At 47.9% G+C, this 20895-nt stretch overlaps 1 protein-coding gene across 4 annotated transcripts in view; it reads right to left on the bottom strand.

The window, feature by feature from the left end:
• The window catches only part of GSG1L (GSG1 like), a 55104-nt gene that overhangs the window by 7724 nt on the left and 26485 nt on the right, over nt 1-20895 (bottom strand). For 3 of the 4 annotated variants that reach the window (XR_010723246.1, XM_066198260.1, XM_066198259.1), the window contains exons 3-6: nt 15154-15306; nt 10957-11068; nt 5774-5941; nt 266-333 (exon numbers count right to left, since the gene is read on the bottom strand). Coding sequence is in view for 3 of the 4 variants with exons in the window: in XM_066198260.1 (XP_066054357.1) it covers nt 266-333; nt 5774-5941; nt 10957-11068; nt 15154-15306 (501 nt within the window). In the remaining variant the exon portion in view is untranslated. The remainder of the gene's footprint in view (nt 1-265; nt 334-5773; nt 5942-10956; nt 11069-15153; nt 15307-20895) is intronic. The other variant, XM_066198258.1, reaches the window with a different exon arrangement.

Raw genomic sequence — 20895 nt, 5'->3', positions numbered from 1 at the left:
AGCATATTTTTAAACTACTATGAAGTCACAGCTTCTTGAGATAACACAAAATTATAGGATATGTGCACATCCTAAATTGAATGCTGGAGAATTCTGTACTGTTCTTATGCTGGTTGGTTATCTCTTGGGCAATGCTGTCTGGGAAAGCAACAAACCTCTATTCCCCAAGCTTCCTACTGCAGACCTCATGCTGGGCCCCGGGGAGCCAGCGTGGGGACAGAACAAGCCATTGTGTGCCGCACACATTCGAGCCACGGTCACTTACTATTTGGGGAGCAGCTATGGAGGCACTGTAACCTCAGGTCCCCAGCCTCAGCCCTCTCCTCCTCAGCCCTGGAAAAGAGAATATACAAGTAGCACCTTTAACAGAAACAAAGGCTGCTCCCAAATGTAAACAAATGGAAGGGTCAAAACCAATAAGAGTCCAACGTACCTGGGCTCCTCCATCTATAGCCAGGCCCACCATGGAGAGCGTGATGGGCTCAGGAAGGACTTGGTTCCCCTGGCTTTGCCCCTCTTGGGGAAAGCTCATGTAAAGAGGCCATGGGGAACAGAAATGAGGGGCTCAGGGCTGCATCTCTCCACTCTTTCCCTCTTCAGGATGGATCTAAGCACTGGTGCCCAGCAGCATTGTACAGTACGTGTGTGTTGGAAGTGGGGATGGTGCTGCTGCTGCACCATTTTAGTGCCAGTCCATGTGATTTCCAGAAGGAGCAGCTCTGTGGATTAAACTTCCTGTGTTGCAGAATAAAGTACGGAACAAATCCAAGGCAGGAGGTTGCACTCATCACTGTGCACGGATGAAAGGGGAACGGGAAGATTGGAAATATTGATGTCTGTGTGAAGAGCTACTGACTCTGCCAATGGGAGGTACGTTAGGTCAGTAACTGAAACCCTGTTCAGGTACCTGGGTGACCAAGGAGGAAACCAGAGCAAAAGGTTGGCATGTCTTTGGAAGGCGTTGGTATGATCTGCACATCTGACACGAGCACAGTGGAGTCAGAGGAAGCAAGCTGTGAGTATGATACATTACAGAAATGTGCAAAAAGGGGAAAAAAAAGCGTGTGAATGATGATTTGAAAAGTTCTGGTTCTCACAGTGGTGGGAATAGTCCTGATTTATTAGCTCTGCAATAGCTTTGGTCCTGCTGTCTGTTTCAAACTGCTCCTAGCACTTAAAACTACATTTTCTGTCCCTGCAGAGATATTTTGTCTGCACTGCTGTCAATGGCAGTTTGAACTCAGCTCACTCTAGAATTTCACCAGTAGCATCTGCCTGCTTAGGTTGGTGCTGCAGATCAGAGTAAGGGCCCTGTCAGCAAGAAAAATGTTGTGAAATCAGCTGCAATGGCACAATGGGTGTTGATGGACAGCTGCAAACGCTGTGCTACGGATGGGTGAGCTGGGGGAGGCTGAATCTTCCAGATTTACTTGCTAAATATGTTGGTTTAACAGCCCCTGGTAAGTGAGATTGGCTTCACAGGGAGCAGGAGGCTGGATACCAGACTGAGACAGAGCTGTGCTGATCTCTGGGCTCCCCCTTCCCACTGGTGCCAGGGTGGGATAAGCCCCTGACCCCTCTCTGCAGTGGCCTCAGCTCCTGGGGGCTCTGCAGCCCTGACCAGCCTGGATTCACGTCCAAAAGCTGATCCAGTCCTCCCTAAAAGAGGTCCACGGGTAATTTCCTCACTTCACAAACTTCATTCCTTGCCCAAGGCAGTGAGGAGCTCTCCACGAGGATCTCACTTGGATTGATTTCCACCCTTTCAGGCCTCGAATTCCTCACCTGAGGCTTCAGCCCTCACACACCTTGCCCCCAAGCCTGGACATTCCCTTGTCCTCCCTGGAGCTCTTCCTGTCCTTGTCCCTGCAGCTGTGCCCCTTGCCCAGGGGCTCCCTCTGCCCCACCAGCAGTTCCTGCCCTGACCCCAGCAGAGCAAAGGAGCAGAGAGGAAAGTTTTCATTCTTTACCTGAAAGCAAAATCCACCAGAATCCTGGGAGAAGGGAAAGGTGTGTTGGGGAGGGTGCCTGAAAGTTTTTTTTTTAAATATATGAAAAAAAGAAGGCAAGAAACTGAGAACAAACTTGGGAAAGATATCGAGTCTGAGTAAGCTGGCTGTGCTGGCCCTTGCCTGGATGGATGTGATGATGCTGTTGGTGGAGCTGGTTGGTCTAAACCAGCAGAATTCTTGTGAATGCATCTTAATTATTACACAGCCGTAGGACAAAGCTGCCAAAACAGCAGGGGAGAGCTGAAGCTGCTAAAACAGCAGCTACTAAACAGCTGGGCAGGGGAAGAGGAGAAGGTCTGTCACCATTCCTGCAGCTGTTGTCACAGAGATTATCAGACTTCGTGGGAGAGAACAAAGAATCCCCGTCCCTTTGGTTTATCTGGAGGGATCCCCAGAGCAGGAAGGAAGGGATCAGGAGGGCAGGGAGGGTTCCTCCTCTGCTGGCTGGGGTAAACCACAGACGAGGGACTGTGCTCATGACCACATGGGACAAGAGTGTTAGTGTGAAACAGAGCAGAAAGTAAAACTGGGAGGGATGGAAGAGAGATACTTGTTATGAACTGACACCCAATGAACTAAAAAAAAAATGAAAAAGATGAGCAAAAGTTGTAGACAAATATTCATTTCAAAGGAAAACAAGAAAAAAGGAAGGAAGAACACTTGAAGGACAAAGACTGAAAGCTGACTTTGCAGATAATTCTGATAATTTTATAGAACACTTAAAGCATGAATAATACCTCCAAGTCTGTATAATTGACCTGGTTTTCTTAGAGTTACCCTGAGGGCTTCTGTGCCTATTACATCTGAAGAGCTCTGGTATCTTTTGATTTTATACTGTGAGCTACAGAGTCTGTTTTGTCTGGACTTTTCGAAACATCCCAGGCCTGGATAGGACATAATTGTGTGTAACACCAGGAATCTTTGATTTTTGAGCAGCTGCTGAAATGTTTTCCCATTTCCCAGTGAGATGCTTGGCTGGTGAGAGACAGAGCCTTGGGGTTCAGGGAGGCAGAGGATGTGCTCCTGTGTGAGTGACTGAGGGCTGGGTAACTCCATGTGCTGGCCAGGGTGGAGACAAACCAGGCTGTGGAGCAGAATTTGGAGTGTACACAGACATTCATGTGTGTTAAAAGCCTTCCCCACGTTCTTCTGAGCAGGGGCTGAAGTGAAGGAGCAGCAGGGCCCCAGAGGGTGAGGCTGCTGTGCCAGTGGATGGGAGCTGCTGGAGGGGGGATCAGCACTGCAAACCGTGGGATGGTGTGGCTCAGCCCCTGCACCTCCTGCTCTGCTGGGGACAGGAGCACAGCTGGGGAACTGGGAGCTCTCAAGGGACCATTTCAGCTCTTACATCCACATTTCCAGCACATCTTCTGCTGTTATGTGCAGTTGCATGCAATTAAAATGAAGCACAATACAATGATGCAGTTGAGGAAACACGTGCAAGATTAGCAGCATTTTACTGTCAGTACTTCTCAGAAAGCAAATTTCTTCCCTGGGAGCGGGGGCCTGTAGGATAATATTGCAACAAAAAGTTTTATCACTCAAAATGGGGCTGACACTTTCCTTCCCTGAGTCCCAGATGATAAATGGAGCTGTTGGGAATAATGATAAGGCTTTAATTTTCAGCAGGAAAGTACCTGTTGCACAGGGTGTGTCCAGCACAGAGGTTGGATGTGTGCTCCAGGGGGTGCTGGCTCTGCACTGAGGCAAAGGAACAGGCAAAAAGGGTGAAGATATGTGCAAGTAACTGGAAGGAAGAAAGGCTGGAGGGTTTTATTCATGAGGTATGAAAAGGAACATGGAGGTGGAGGAGTAGGAGGGAATGTGAAGTATCCCTGGGTATGTGCACAGGAAGGAAAGAGGATTTATTTTATTTTCTATTTGTGCAAAGGCAGATGGGAGCTCGGGGAAGTGGTGTGGGACTGAGGCCACTCACAGTGTGCAGCAGCAGGGTGTTGCTAACGGACAGTGCCTGGACCCCTGCAGCCAGAGCATTCCCAGGGCACAGCAGTGAAGCTGAGCATAAATACCATCACTTTAAAAATTAAAAAAAAAATAAAAAATTGTGTATTGCTGCACAGCTTTAAATCTCTAGAATGATCCCATGGTAACACTGTCTCTGGGCTTCCTATTATGTATTCAGATACAACAATTAAAATAATGTGATATAAAAAAAGAAAGTCATAATCATGAAGTTAGGGAACACCACATGCTTGAGCTGAGTGTGCCAAGTGCGTGTGGAAGGGCTGGGAGGAGGTGACCGAGGAGGGAATTGCTGGGGGTGGAATTGTGTCATGTTGTGAGGGCAAGAAGAACCCAAATCAAACCCACAATGCCCATGTGAGACAAAGAGGTCCCTGTCCTCTGGGCCATTAATATATTTTGCTATTTATTGTTCCAGAAAGGGCAGTAGTGGTACTTCAACAAGTTTTCTTAGCATTTCCCAATCTAACTCAAGATACAATTCCTTCTAATTCTTCTGGGCTCTTATCTGCAATTCTCAATTCAATAATTTGTCTGGTTTCCCTCCCTGTGTGCTGATTTACCCTGAGGCACACATTGACCCCTTCCTCTTCACTGTGTCTGGGATTTCTTTTCTCCCACAGAGAATTTTTTAGAATTCACTGTCATGTCCAAATGCAAAATTAGGAAAATCATACTTGTTTGCCTCATTTCCCTTTTCCTTGCAGGCTGTCTGAAAGGTAGAGTGAAACTTGGACGATAGCAGGGGGATAACTGCAACAACAGAATAATAAACAAGACAACCAAGGAAAAGCAATAATCATGGAAGCTGTCATGGGAGCAATAATCAGGAGAGCTCCTCACTCTGCTGCTGAAATGCTGATCATTCCAAACCTTCTGTTCCCTCAGAGCTTCCCAACCACTCTCTTCCACCATGGAGAAACTGCCCCACTGGTCTGACAAGCAACAATGCATCCTGCTTATATTTTCTGCCCCCAAAATATCTTTATATCACTTCAGGCCATAGACTTTTGGTGAGGATTTTCTGTACTTCTCAGCTCTTCATCCTGTGAAGGTCCATCACCCTGTGGAGCCCATCCCTGCTGTGTGAGCTCAGGATCTGCGTGTTCCTCACAATCCACATCTTTTTATCCAAAGCTTTGGTGAACTTTCTCACCAAAGAATGAGGGCAGGAGGTTCCTGGAGCGGCCACAGGGGCCAGAGTGACAGAGCATCTCTGGGCCCTGGGACCCACCAGGGCTCCAGCGTGGCAGGGTGGGTAGCACTGTGTGGGTGGCACCCTGTGGGTGTTTTGCTGTATTTGTGTGGATTTGCTCCAGAGGATGGGTCGTGCAAAGCAGCCAGGGATGGATTATGGGCACATGACCGTGGGAGATGGCAGCTCCAAAGTGGCCAGGTGGTGGCTGGAAAATGCCTCAGCAGTTGTTGGGATTATTGGGAGGTGCCTGTTGCACGTGCTGAGAAAGGATGGATGTCACATTTGGTACACCCCCACAATTTCACCTTTCTAGAGGGGGAAAATCAGCTTACATTGGCAGCACAGCTTTTCGTGAATTGGGTGCGTGTTGTAAAGATTTTAATGAGTATAGGAGAAAGGGTGGGCACCGGGACGTCACAAAAATTCAGAAATACCAAATCAAGAAGGACCTTTGGTGTTTGCCTTTCCAGGTGTCTCAGAGACTTCACCCATGAGTGCTGAAGTGGGTGAGAGCCTGGGTTTTCTGACACCAGCAGAGGCCATGGAAACCTCCCCTGATGGAGTGACTGACTGCACTGACCTTTCTCTGAAGTACTTGATGGCTTCCTGGTCTAGGAAGTTCTGCTCTTCTCGAAAGCCCTGCTCAAAGATTTTGCGCTTGTGTCTGAACTCAATGACAGTCTTAGTGTAAGAGTTGAGGGTGGTGACAGAGGCCGCCATGCAGCAGGTGAAGGAGCCCCACGCCAGACTGTGGAGAGAGAAACCAGCATACACAGCTGGGTTAACACAGCAGCTCTTGTCCCATTTCTGACACAAACACACAGACTGGGAGCAGGCAGGGAAGGTGGGGGTGACATTCTGCGCATCTTACCTGCGAACATCTGTGGCCCCTGCTCAGGCAGGCTCAGGCTGGGCTGGGGGCTGGGCACAGCCTTCACTCCATGGAGACCCCTGTGCTAAGGTGAACACTTGGTGCACTCTGACAAAAACCTCCTGACCTCCCTCTGAAGTCCCTCAGAGCCTTGCAGACATGTCCTAAAATGCACACACTCCTGGAAGAAGCAATGCTCCAGAGTGTCTTTTGGAACAGTTTTCCAGCACCCATGGGACACTGGCTGCACAAGGCCACTGCAGGGATGGTTTCTAATCTGCTTTTCATGCCTTCATCAGTCTTTCCTGGTTCGTGGACACCTCTGGCATTCCTAGCTGGTGTCCGGTCTCTGGAAGCCTGACCAGAATAGAAGACATCATTTCCATTTTGCGGAGTCACCAACCTGGGGGTCTCCTGACTGACCCTCCCAGTGTGAAGGCAGTGCCAGCCAACCTTGGCCAGCCAGGGGCAGGACACCTGCAAGTACCAACCAGGAGCACAGGGAGGCACAGGGAGAAGGGAAGTGGAAATAAAAGAATGACTGGCCCAGAGCCAAGCTGGAGCAGCAGCGAGTGTTGCCCTGGGTCTCCTGGCAAGCAGGGCCAGCTGGGAGCTGCTCTGTTCCCTGCTTGTGGACACCAACTTCTTTTGCCCATCCTGACCTCATGTTCAGATGGGGCTGGTGAGGGACTCATGGCCTCAGGGAGCTGAGATGCTTTTTGAGCATGAAATGAGGCTGCAAAAAAAGGCTCTGAATTCCTCCTTTTGTCTGCAGAGCTTCTCTGGCTTCCAGCTCCCCTTGGCTTCACACTTGGCCCAACAACTCTGGCTACACATAGTTCACAGTGGCTGCCCAACTAAGCTGGATTAACTCCATCAACTGTGATGGTGACATACTTTACCTGCTTCTTTTTGCACTTTTTCTATGACAAATTGATCTGAATTATGCAGAGCAGAAAGAATCCAGCCCCAGTAGCATTATCTTATAAATACGCATTGTCAACACAGCCCTCAGCATGAGCTATTTTCCCATTCTGCAAAGGACCTGCAGACAAGGAAGCGGTTTCTCACTTCAAATTAGACAAAACTTGAAAAAGAGCACATATTCATGGACTGAAAAATCTGGGGGAAAAATGGTTCAAGTAAACAGAAATGGCTCATTTCAGTGATTTCAAAATTCAGCTTATAACAAGTCCTGCAGGGACTCCTGCGGCAATGAGTTGTGTGGAGGCAGCTCTTTCCCTGTCATTTTTGAACCTGTTTGCCAGATGCAATCAAACGAGAAGGAAATGTGGTGACCCCTGGGGTGACAAAGTTCTCTGAAGTTTCCCGTGGCTGGGAGGAGAAGTGGGAAGGGAGCTTGTGCTAGGTGTGAGTATCCAGGCGCAGCATCCTCCTGGCCTGGCATGAGTCTGCTGCCCACGTGGAGTGTGGGGAAGAGCTCCAGCAGCTGCAAACATTTCCAGCTGGGCTCCCAAGCAGGATCTCCTCCCAGGAAGAAGCCAGCCAAAACCAGGAGCCTCACTGTGCCTGGGAGGTGCCCGTGGAATGATCTTTGAGGGAGAATTTCTCTTGGATGTTTCTGATGGTTTCTAATCGTGAAATCAGAAGTGCTAAAAGGTTCAGAGAAGGAAATACAGAATGAAGACTCTCAGTGCCTGGCATTTGGGAAATCATAGTAATTAGGCAGTTGGGATTGATGTACTTTAGTTTTTATGGCCCTTGGTTAAATGCTATTTTTTTTGAATTGTAAAGAGTGGTTGTCCTACCTTAGGAGTTACACTCGCCTTAGATGAAGGCCTCTTTAACAGCAATGTTGTTAATACTCCCTGCCAGCTGTGCCCCAGATGTGCTGGGACTGTACCCATAGGGCCTCCTGTAGCTGAGCTCAGGGCTGGGCTCTCAGATTCCTCCATGGCTCAAACAGCTCAGGCTTTTTACATTTATTTTCTTTAGAGAGTCTGAACTTGAACATCTACTGATCTTCTGAGACACTGAAATCCCCTGCCTGGAGAGTCCCCTGACCCACTCCTGACTCGTGCCAGAGCCCAGAACAACCTCCAGGTTTGCCAATGGCTTGGGGATGGGGTAGGATAACAGACACCTCCGAGACATCTGAGCAGAGCATGAGCAGCCCTTCCTCATTTTGGGAAGAGGTGTTCTTATCATTCCCTTTTAATAGGGAGGAAGTAGTGTCAAAGAAAACTTGGTTTTCCCACAGGCCCTTGGAAAAGGGGTGGCAGTGTGGATCCCCAGGACCCTTTGGCTCTGGGCCATGGGGACAGTGTTCCCTGGCCCCACTTGCCTGGGCTGTGTCAGTTCTCTGGGCTCTGCTCTGTGGCTGGGTGCTGCAGTGGCACATTTACTGCAGTCCAGAAATGAGGGTGGTGGTGACAACTGCTGGCTCAGGGCTTCCCGAAGCTCATGTTCCAGGACATCACCAGAACCCATGTGGAGCAGAAAATAATTCCTACCTGTGTGGTTTTCCACCAGGCTGGGTGGGCATTTGAAATTAACCCTTCTTAAAGAAGGTGTTCGGATCTGGGTGGTGCCAGGGGAGCTTCTCTGGTCTGTACAACAGTGGTAGCTGAAGGCAGAAGCCTTGGGTGTGCTTCTTTTGGCCTCCAGCCCTTCCTTTTCCAGGTCTGCTACCCATCACTAGCATGAGGGACCCCATGGCCTTCCTCAGGCTGCTGAGCACCACTGCAGGCTGAAAATGCTGCTGCTGCTCAGCCCTGTCCCAGCTGAGCTGGTGTTGGCACCATGGCCCACAGCCTGCATGGATAAATGTGCTGCCCTGGAAGCATCAGGGGAGGGAGAAAAGGAGATGACTAAAAGCAAGGATCTTTGTGACTGCAGTAGGTCCAAGAAGGAGCTTTGTGACTGCAGTGGCTGGAGAGGAGCTCAGCTCCTGGGGGGCTGTGTGGAGTGAAGCTGAGGTCTCATCCCAGGAATACGGGCAGAGGGGAGGTTGCTCCCACATATTTCCCTGCTTGTGGATATCTCAGGGTCCTCCACACTAATCCCAGGGGCAGTCCTGGTCCTTAAACCAAAGCCCACTGTGTCTTCCCTGGCTGTGGTTGCCCAGGGAGAGCTGAGGGAGAGGCTGCTCTGGGACAGGGCTGGGGTCTGGTCTTCATCCCCCATGGAACACGGTTGCCAGCTCCACCTGCCATGGGACACAGCTCCCAAACCCATCTGCCATGGGACATCAGCTTCATCTGCCATGGGACACAGCTCCCATCCCGTCTCCATGGGACACCAGCTCCCAACTCCATCTTCCATGGGACACAGCTCCCAGCTCCATCTTCCATGGGACACCATCTCCCCATCTCTATTGGACACCAGTTCAATCCCTGGGGGGCACAGCTCCCAGCCCCATCTCCCATGGGACACCAGCTCCCAGCTCTATCTGCCTTGGGACACATTTCCCAAACCCATTTCTCATGGGACACCAGGTCCCAACTCCATCTCCCATGGGACACCAGCTCCCCATCTCTGTGGGACACAGCTCCAGCTCCATCTCTGGGGGACACAGCTCCCAAGCCCATCTCTCATGGGACATTTGTTCCCGGCCCCACGTCCCGTGGGACACCAGCTCCATTTTCATGGGACACAGCTCCAGCAGAGGGTGTGGGTGGGATGAGTGGGCCCAGGGAGAGCTCAGGATGCCCTGAGGGACCCTGGTGCCCACTCTGAGCCATGGGGGCTCTTGGCTTGCACAAGATGAAGGAGAATAATCTAATGAGTGTTTATCATGCAAGACATTTACCAACATTTCAAAGTTTGAGTATTGCAGGAAATTACAAAATAGATTACCGAAGACAAATACGCCTTATTATTTAAATCTATTGAAAATTATACAATTATTGTGACAGAGTTGTTATAAATATTAATATAAATATTATAAATATGTGAATGCAATGTATTTATAAGTCCATCATCACATGCAATAAATATTCATAACTGAGACACCAAATAAGCTGTATTTTAAATATAATGTGATTTGTATTTTTTAACATGTTGTTAAAATGGTAGTAACTCCTCCTATGAAACACAGTAGAAAGAAGCAAGAAGGAAAGACTAATAATTCCCTGCAGTGCTGTGCATAAGAAGTATTTATTTATTGGTGTTAGCAAAGATTATTGTCTTTGCTTTAAGATGGAGAGAAAATAATGTGCTATATTTAGAAATGACAAGAAGAAAGTATTTTCCCTATCCATCTAAAGAGGCTGATGCCTCTGGAGGACTGGGGATGTTGTTTGCAGGTATTTTTATTCTCCACAGCCTCCTGCTTTTGGTAAGCTTCTTATAAACTTGCAAGCAATATAACACAGTTCCTGTGTCTTGGCCAAATTAGTTTTATGCGATTTTAGAAGATAAACAGGAAAGGTAAAAAAATAAACAGACAAACCACGCCATGTCCATTTTCTCAACCTTTCTCCCCATGATCCACAGGGAAGTCTCATCGTGCCAGGAGCACTGCACCTTCCTCTGCAGTTGTGTTCAAAGCTGCACTGTAAGGTTCAACTGAGACATTAATTAAAAACAAGGGGAAAAAAAAAAAAGCTAAAAGTCTCAGAAATGCCATGGCAATTATGTTCCTAAATTGAACTTTAATGAGAGTGCTCAATCTGTGTTGGTAATAGTGGGTGCTGTTTATTTACAAATGCTCTGTACCTGCTGATAGCACAGCTGCTGCTGCACAGCCACCCAGAGCTGTCCCCCACACCTCGAAACCTGCATGGCCCTGGGGGCTTGTGCTCCTGCAAGCTTGGCAGCTGGAAATCCACAGGGGTGTTCCTGGCAATTGGAGGTGATATGTGCAACATCCCAACAGGCCGATGGGACAGCTCCAAAGAGAAAAGGGATGAACTGGGGGTGACACTTACCAGAAGGACCATCCATAGTCCCAGGAATGTGGTCTCCAGTCCTCTGGCCCAAGGCTGACTGTCACTTGGAAAACTTGAGTGTACATCATGTGTGCCACCATCCCCAAGAGACCTGGGAAGCAGGGATTAGAACAGGAATTTTTGTGCCAACGTTTTTTATCATTCTTGAGGGAGCTACTGCTGTACGTGCTTTGAGAGCTCCAAAAAAGTCTTTGTTGTACTTTTATGCCTCCTGTTCCACTGTGGGGGAGGGAGCTGCATGGGCAGAGGAAAGATGTGACTGAGAGCTCATTATTTTACATCATTCTGAATCCTCAATTAAAAGAGGAGTTGAAGTAAGAAAATCGTTGAAGAAAATGTTGCACAGCGAGCATCCCCACCAACCCTGCTGCTGCAAGCCAGGGGTGTGCCACCCACAGTTATCTCACAGCCCATCACAGACAGGCCTCAGGTGAGAGAATGGGGAGAGAGGCTTCTGCAGGCAGTGCAGGCTCAACGTGCTCACGCCACACAACCCTGTGCTGTCCCAGTAGTTGCTAAGATTTATGAGTTTGAACACTCAGCAAACACCTGGAAGTTGCCCCAGGAGGTGAAGTGAGCTTGCTTCTCCTGGCGATGTGTGGTGAGAGGACACCACTGGGATACTTTTGGTGGTGCAGTGCTGGTGATGCTTTTGTGACACTGCTAGAACTCACTGAGAGAACTGCAGCTGGGTGAGGATGAGATGTGTAAGACTTTCAGTCTCTGTCATGTTAAAGAACAAGGCTGCAGTAAATCACAGGGTGGCCTGAGTGACTGCCTTTAGCTGGCCAGTGTAGTTCTGCAGTTTAAACAGGAAAAAAAACACCTGATCTTTATATTTAAACATCTCTTTGAGGAAAACCAAACCCCACTTTTCAAGCAGTGGTGGTCAGGAGCAGCTCCGAGGCTTGGAGAATTTTCTAGCTACAGTAATTCGGGATGTTCCTGCCATGGCACCTGGGCAGTGCAGGGGGATGATCCCCACTGAGATCTGGGCGGTGTGGGTTCAGGCTAAGGAGGGTTCAGGGTTCAGTTTAAGGAGGTGGGGCTGAATCACTACATCCCAAATAGTTCTTGGACCTACACGTGTGCAAAAGCCTCTTGTGCTGCAGTTCAAGGCACTTAGAAATACCAGTATTCTGCCATGGTGGGTGCAGTGGGGTCTGTGTGTTACACTTTGACCATTCATTCACTGTTCTCTCTGACCATCTAATTTTTTTCCACTGTTGTCCTTCCTGTACATGGAAGATCCTGATTTCCCTCCCCCAACCACACCCAATTTTGGCTCTTTTTTCCTTCAGAACCTAAACCACTCCATTGGTCTCCCCAGACATGTGGATGATTCAGGGCAGTTCTGGAGGAGGGAAGCTGGGGAATGCTTGTGTTGTGGGCATGTTGAGCAGGACCTTCAGCAGGAGAAATGTCAGATCTGATACAAACAACTGCAGAGGCTGAGGGAGGACCTTGTGTTACAGGGAGCTGGGGAGATCTGCTCAGCTGCCTCGTGTTGGAGCGACACACTGCAAAGATAGGAGGTGGAAAGAGCAAATCACTCCAGGAGAAATGAGATCTGGGCAGGGTGGGTGGCCTAATGGGAGCACAGCAAAGTGCTGCACACCTTGCCTTTTCCTGGGTGTATTTAATTTCCAGAATGCACCGGGAGCTTGCTGAACTTTTTAAATCAGTGGATTTTTCTTCAGCTGCCTGTTGTGCCTTGATCTTAAGTTTGGAGTTTGCTGTTTCTATATGTCCTGTCAATAATTTTTCAACCCTAATAAAATATTACAGCCTGCTCTGAGACCTGTCATAGTCACTCAGAGCCAGCAGGAGGTTTGACACAGCCAGAACGAGCCTCAGCAGGGCTGAGCTGCTCGGTTCTGTCACGCAAACCTTGCTCAGGGTTTCAGCCACCTGCAGCCCTGTGGCTGTGTGGGAGGCTGAGGTGACACTCACTGATCCGGGGAGGAGGAGAAGGTCACCAGCAAACACTGGAAACGTTCCTTGTTTTATCTGCCTAATGGCAGGGCAGGATGGGGCTGGATCTGCGCCTGGCAGGGCTGTTGGTGCTGTTATGCCACATCCAAACTAAAATGGAACAATGCAAATCTTTTGTTGTGCTGCTTCATCCACTTTGGGTCTGGTCTATTTTAGCTGTGCCTCGCCAAGTTTCCTCCAGGGGAAAAGCCTCTGGTCCTTTTTGCTGTACATTTAATGAGCTAAAATGAGCTGCCTGCAACACAAATCAGCAAATGCTCCATGCCCAGGATCATCTTTTCCCCCAGCTGGTTGCTGGAGGCTGGGCAGGGAGGGCACAGTGTCTGTGCCCATCCGGGCTCCAGGGCAAGAGGTGTTTGCAGATGGAAGATCCTGGTGATACGGTGTGCTGGGGTGGTTGGCAGTGCAGAAACACTGATCATTCAGAGCTGCCTTGAGATCCTGAGCCCTGCAGGACCTGAGCTGCTTGGAAGTGTCAGTAATGGGAGAAATTAAGGAACTTTGGAAAGCTGGAGATGAAGGAAATTTGGAAAAGACAATGTATTTTAAAGCATCTTCCCATATTTTTTGACTAGAAATTCTATTTATGAAATATAGCACATTAATTAAAATGTTTTATTATAAATGTTACATGAGAGACATATGTAAGTTTTTTATTTGTATAAGGTTAAGAGGGATACCAAAATTGTGATGTTGTGGGGTATTTTTTAGTGGCTCATGGGAAGAGCAATAAGTGACCACACTATTGGGATATTTTTTCCTAACCTTTAGATGCTGAGCTCTGAGAATGTGGAGATCTCATTGCACTTTTATGAGGGAACTCAAGCATGAATTTAATGAGGAGTGTTATGCTCCAATGGAAAGTCCTCTTCATTACCTAATTTCTATTAAGCTATGTCATTATAAATATGCTAAGCTTAAATAAATATAGTTTCCTTCTTTCCTCTGATATCCCTGTCATTGAAAATAACAGCTAGCAGTGTGCTGGGGTTTAGGGTTTTATCCTTGTTTCAATTCCTCTATCATTTTTCCCTGTAAATTTTTGAAGTTTATATTTGGACTATCTTGGCAATGAACTTAAAAAGAAGGAAGGCCAAAATAAAAATAGAAAGTTGTGTAGGAAAGAAAACTTCATCATTCTTATAAAACTTTAAAACTGCAGTTAATGGTGAAGGGAGAGAGGAACAGCATGGAAGTAATTGACTGAACGCTGAAGAATTCCACAAAGTCTGATTTTGAAAATGGAACTGATTTTTTTAAGTTCCAAATTATATCCAAAGCTGAAAAATATGCTTTGACAGTTCTTATCAGATTTTTTTGTCACTCAGCTCTACTTCTGACCTTTCCTTTTTGCTGTATTTCACCATTTGCAGCTATCCCTGAAGATACAAAGTCCTTCCCAGAATGTACACTGCCTGCTGAAATGTCTTCCAGCCTGAAATGCAGCAGAATAAAATGCACTTCTATTGCAGAAATTCATTCTGCCAGAGAGGCCCATGCAGGAGTGTTCACACGAGCACCCTGGCTGCTTGTAGAAATCCTGGAAAATGGGGGTTTAAACCAGAAAAAGCCTCACAGGAGTGAAGGGGCACTTAACACATGGTTGGACTTCTTTTTCAGAAGTGAATTCCTCAAGTTCATACAGTGAGGGGCCCCAAGTTCAGATGGAGCACAAAACCAGCCTGAAACAGTTGTTCTGAGAGATGTACCTGTCCCAGACCGCTCTTGGGGCTGCTCCTCTGTGCCATTATTAGAACTCTTTCCAGTCTCAATTTTGTTAATTAACAAGAGGAGATCCTTTCTTTGGTTTTCCAGCCTTCACCTACTTTCAGGATTAACACAGAAAAAAGACTTTTCAGTGTTACATGTTTTTAATTTTCCTCTGGAAAAGGAGTGTGATGATGCTGCAAATGGAGCTGAGGCTGGAGCTGGGGTAATGGCTGTGCAGGCTGGGGAAGGATAATTACTGCATTGCTGCTGTGAAATCAGGAATGAGGATGTTCTCCCTGGCAAGAGGCAAATTTATCATGCAGTCTTTGTGCCAAAGGAACAAAAAATTACAGTGAAAAATTGCGATAGCTAAATGGGGATAAGAGAGCCTTGGAGCCTCCGGTTTTTTATTCTTTCAAAAGTTGTAGAATTTTGCTTTGTGGTGGTAAAAGGGGAAGGGGAGGTTCATACCTGAAAGCACAGTGAAGACAGCAGCAAAGGCATTTAGCTTGAGCCCATCTATGACACTGCTTGAATGAAAGAGCTCGAGGCACATGAGGCTGAACCCGACGACCAACAGCATGATGTACAACACCTCGGACACCACTGAGAGCCACAGCACACCTGGGGGCAAAGAGCAGCAACCAGTCATCACCTGGGGAATACTTCCAAGAGGTTAAAGTTGGCAGAAATTAATTAGGAAATCAGGAGTATCTAGGAGTAACTGTGTATTAGGAATTTTTGAAAAAAAGTTGGTTGGTTTTTAAGGTCACCAATTGTAAATTTCTTTTTTTAGTGTTTATCACATCCACTGTATATTGGGAAAAAATTTCTTTACTGAAAAAGTTATTAAGCGCAGTCTGCCCAGGGAAGTGGTGGAGTCACCATCCCTTGGAAGTGTTCAGAAAACAAGTAAAGGTGGCACTTCCCAGTGCGGTTTGTGAGCATGGGGGCATTTGGTAAAAGGTTGGCCTTGATGATCTTGGTGGTCTTTTCCAGCCTTAATGATTCTGTGATTCACAGAGTTTAAACGCGGCAAACCATGGCCCAAACTCTGAAAAACAGAAAAAGCTGTAATGAAGATGTGAAGAGTGGCAGGGTGGTAAAGACATTGCAGGAAGAACAAGCTGTTGCTTGTTCTTGTTCTCAGCTTGGCTACAGAACCTCTGTGGGTACGTGTGAGAACCTCTTGGCTCCTCTGAGCCAAGGCACAGCTCACAGAATTAATTTTCCCACCTGTGCCACAGTTTAGATGAGCACAATCCACCACACAGGGAGGTGATGGCACAGGACACCTGGCTGGCTGTGTGCTGGTGGGAGTTGGACAGGCTTGGATGCCTCTTTTCTACAGAGAAAATATATTCAGTCCATGTTTGAAAACTCTTGCCACAGCCTAGAGTTGGGGGCTGTTATCAGAAGCCAGAGCCCTGCAGGATTGCTGCTGTCACTCAGGATCCACCTCACAGGGTTTGTGCCGCTGGGGCTGACACAGAGACTGCCACAGCTGCAGCAGGGTGGGAAAACATGTTTATAACTTGCTCAACTGAGGAGCTGCAGAGGCAAAACTCGGCCTGGCTCGAGTTTCCTCAGCCCCTGGGTGCAGCCCTGAGAGTCAGGGCCGTGTCTGAGCTCTGCAGGACTCTGAGCAGTGCTCAGGGCACGGGGCAGTGCCCAACAGGGACTGATGCACCACCAGGAGATGTCACCTTTGGGAATTCCAACACAAAACCTCCAGCAGGATCTGCTGAGTCTTTAAAAGTCACCAAGCCGTGGGGTAAATTGGAGAGGATGGGAACATATGACAAGATTGAGTCCCTGCCCAATTTCCAATTGCTGTTTCAGCATGAGAATCTGCTCGAATTCTCCAGTACATTTGCTAACCTGATTGCTAGAGAATTCACCTGGAAACAATGAGCAGTGATGGAAAATTTCAGCCTAAGCAGTTGAAACATGGAAAGTTAAGCATCTGAAGACAATGGCTTATATTAGAAAATGTTAGCTGTAACCATAGAGACTGCTACAGGCTTCACTTATATTAATACCTTCTCTCCTCTCTGTGAGAGCACATGTGTGATAAAGCCTACAGTCCAGCTTATCAAACCAGATATGCAGTCTCACTTTTATCAAATATTTGAGTGTCCTCTTGGTGACCAGGCTGATCCCAGCTCATATTTTGTCTGTGAACTCATCTTTATAATTACATCTAATTAATATGTGCTATTCGTTGTTGCCACTGTAGCTGACCTTTTGAGTTCTTAAACCACACTACAGAGATAGCAATAAATAAAGCTTTTAATTGCTCACAGTGGCTGTGTGTGCAATATTGCATCTATCAACAGCAAACAGCTGCTTATCTCACTCCTCTTAGTCAATTTGGTATCAGGCAACTGGCACACTCTTCCAAAAAGGAATGCAAGTGAGAGAGAGCAAGGGTGTTGTTCTGAGATACAGCAGGGTTTAGAAGGGATTTTACCTCATTTTCTCAAACCTGCAGTGTCTATGATGAGAGAATGATGGAATGATTTGAGTTTGGAAGAATCAGATGATGTAAACCTGACCCACAAACTGAGGCAGCACAGAGCCCTACCTAATGAGCTGTAATTCATTTAGCCCACACTTGAAACATTAATGTACAACACACCTGCCCAGGTGTTTATTGCCCTGAGTCAACCCTTGTGGACCCCCCTGGTGCTCTGTGCACACCAGGGCATTGCTCTAACAGCTGCAGCTCACCGCTGTGGTGTTGCTCCATCTGTGCTTCCCTGGGGGAGAAACTGGGCTCAGAGAGCAGCAGTCCGTGGGGTAACATCAGGCTGCTGGTGCTCAGGTTTAGGGCCAATTCTCCTGGATGTTTGGACCTGGACACACTTAAGGAATTTTCCTTCTGGTAATGCTAAATCAGGAGGAGGCCCTGAGTCCCTTGAGAGTGGAGGGTCCTTGGTAAGAGGTCTTGGTAGATTTGAGTGTGTCACCAAGCACATGAAATCTAACAAGGACAAATGCTGGGTTCTGCTCCTGGGCCAGGGCAATCCTGGATGTACCTACAGAGAGGGGAACAAGAAGCTGGAGTGCAGCCCTGCAGGAGTGGTCTGGGGGTTTGGTTGATGGTTTTGGGGGTTCAGGTGATGTACTCAGCTCTAGATATGCACACTCCACCTGTTGCCCACCTATGACCCAGCGCCTGAAGCTGCTGCTGCAGGCACAAGTGCAGTGATTTTGGGAAGAGCAGGGAGCTGGGGAGGTGCACATGTCCCCGTGGGAGCATCTGGGTTTGTGTGCCCATTGCAGGGGGACACGTTCAGAGGGACAGCAGGGCTCTGGGAGCTGAGCCTGGGGGGCCTGGGGGCCCAGCTGGTGTCCTTGCTTCTCCTAAGGAAGGAGAAAGGAACAGGAACACCTGACTGTGTGGCTGGTGTCACAGACAGTGCTTTGGCTTCCCTTCCCATAGGGCTGGGATAAGAGTGGCTTTGCCAGCATGATAACCTTGCAAGAAAATGATGAAAAACTCAATGAGACGTGAGTTTTTCTCTCCTGTAAATCCTTTTTCTGATGAGACACAAAGGCTGGGTGAGTTTGTTGTGGGAGGCATAGTCAATTACTACTTTTTTTGGGGACCTGTTCCTATCTACTGAGGAACTCTCTTGTCTTATTCCATGGTGTAACTGAATACCTGCGCTGTGCCTTTTTTTAGTGCATCTAATGTGGAGAAAGACAAGTCCCACATGCAGCGTTTGCATAGTTCTATGTCCTGTCCTGCTTCTCTGATTTTGAATTTCATCTGAAATAATAACACCCAGAAAATGCAACCTGTGCCTGAGTTTTGCATTTTTCCTGGGGCTGCCTGAAGCAGAACAGTTGCTTCAGGTTATTAATTCAGGAGACAGAGTTTTTCTGTTCTGTGCTGATGGTGAAGTGATCTCCCACTGCTCCTCTCTCAACATGAGATTCATGAGGCAGTCACTTGGCATCACTTCCACTCACAACCTCTTACAGCCTCCTTCCTGCAAAGTAGAGAGCTCCTTCTCTTGAGGGGACCTCAGTCATTCCAGGTGACAGGGAAGAAGACCTCCAGGGGATTTTTCTCTTTTCCAGTCTCCTCTCCTGTCATCTTTTCTATCTGCTTACTCCCCTCCAGCCTGTGTCCTCTACCCCAGGGATCTGTCTGGCCTAATTCAGCTTTTATGAAAAATCTTACCTTCAGAAGAGTCAGTACTTGGTGCACTTTGGGAGTTCTACCTGGATGGCCTGTAACTGAGGTCTCTACTCTCATCAATCAACAGATTCCTCTCATCTTTTGGTCTTCATTCTGTTCATGCATGTTTTTTGTCCAACAAACCCCCTGCTGCCTGTGCAGAGAAGGGGCTGGAGAGGAGCTCAGCTGGGATGCGCCACTGTGCCAAGGACATTCCAATGTGAGGCCTCCCAGGAAAGGAGAGTCTGGCATTTTAAAGCCAAACTAAACCCAAAGAGGTTTCAGTGGCACTCCCGCACACACGTTCTCATGAGGGTGGGTATGTGTGAGGAGCCCACCCAGCCTGCAAGCACCAAGACACGATGTGTTCCGCCAATCTTTCCAGGATTCCCTGGAATAATGCAGAGGATGACAGCTGTCAAGTCCTCCTCGTGCCTGCTGGGCTTTTTTTAGGTGATAAAAACGTGCTGGGTTTGCATGTTCCCTTCTGTGCTGGCCAGGAGCTGACAGAGACCTGTCTCGCTGCCCTGACACATCTCTGTGCCACATCAGCTTGTCCCGTATCTCCCACCCTGGTGTCTGAGAAACTGCAAGGAGGTGAGCACTGTGGTCTGGATGACCACTGACATCAGCACCATCAACACCTCCTGTTCTAACACACCTTTCCCTGTCATTTTTCTCTCTGGTGCTTCTCCACCAGCCAGTCTGTCACTCCTCAGCAGCATTGCTGACAATGACAGAGCGACTCCTGTGCCCTGTGGGACACTTGGCATCTTTGCTCCACACAGATATGCTGTATGTCCCAGGTGGGATTGCTCTGAACCTGAGCACCGCAGATTGTGAGGCTTTTCCTGGAGGAAAAGGGCTCACCAGCTTCAGGACAACCTCCCAGTGAAGCAAAATCTGTGAAAGAACAGGACCTGGGCTCAGCTTCTCACCCAGAATTCGAGATTAAAAAGGTGGGACTCACCAAAAGATTTCACATAAATCAACTTATGTCAAAGGGCTCCTGCACCTGAAGGAATCATATCACATCCATATCATCTGATCTCATGGCAGGAAGAAGATCAGTGCAGTAGCCGGGACATTAAAGAACTTTGTGTCTCTGAACTTTGTTATTTCCTAATCAATGTGTGAGAGACTGTCTTCTCTGTGGAGTTCATGGTGGGAAGCACCAGTGCCACCTCCTCGAGGGCTTGGCCCCTGCAGCAGCATTGTTACAAGGAGATGAATCTTCCAGCACTCTCCAGCGAAGTGAACATGTTCTTCATGTATGACAGAAGAGCTGTTCCCCACAAGGTCACTGGGGTTTTAGACACTCGAGTACTCCATGAACCATCTGGCAGGATCAGTCCTTTGCCTCTCTGTCTGACAGCAGAGAGCAGCAGCATTTTGAAAGAAGATCCACAGATCTGAGTGCATCTCTGCAAAGGTGGTGATCAACTTGAGTGCACCCACCTGAACCGAGATGTTAGAAAATGGATATCCCAGACAGTCCTAAATGGATGAAACAAAGGGAACATTCTTGCTGACAGTGAGAGAAAGAATCTTCAGCTCAGCCTCTGATGAGTCTCACAAAGTTCTTCCCAGAACCTGGAATCATTTCAGGTCAGCCCTGGCTGCTGAGGAGGGCACTGTGAGTGGGCACTGTCACCTCCCAGCACGGGGCTCCAGTGCTGAGCTTCCTGTGCAACAGGGATCCTGATAAAAGTCATGGGAATTCTGCTCAGAGGAACTCGAGGCATTCAGTGAGTTCCTGATGAAGGAACCCAAAGAACAGCGTTGTTAATGACTTCCAGGATGTTTGAGCTGAGTTTGACTGTTTGATACCCGAAGTTCATTCCTTGTTCTAGTCCACTGCCATTTCCTGACTCAAAACAGCAGCAGTTCACTCCATGTTTTCCATGAGAGAGCTCTGGTTAAACTGAGGCCTGTCAAGCCTGACACGTTCTTCTGTGCACCTTCCCCACAAAATGCCAAGATGATTCTTATGTTGCATTATTAAAACCATTCTCAGGCTT

This window comes from Chamaea fasciata, unplaced genomic scaffold (genome assembly GCF_029207755.1).
Source record: "Chamaea fasciata isolate MVZ Bird 193981 ecotype frontalis unplaced genomic scaffold, bChaFas1.0.hap1 SCAF_16, whole genome shotgun sequence".
NCBI classification, from domain to species: domain Eukaryota; kingdom Metazoa; phylum Chordata; class Aves; order Passeriformes; family Sylviidae; genus Chamaea; species Chamaea fasciata.
This window is presented reverse-complemented; position numbering and strand designations above follow the sequence as displayed.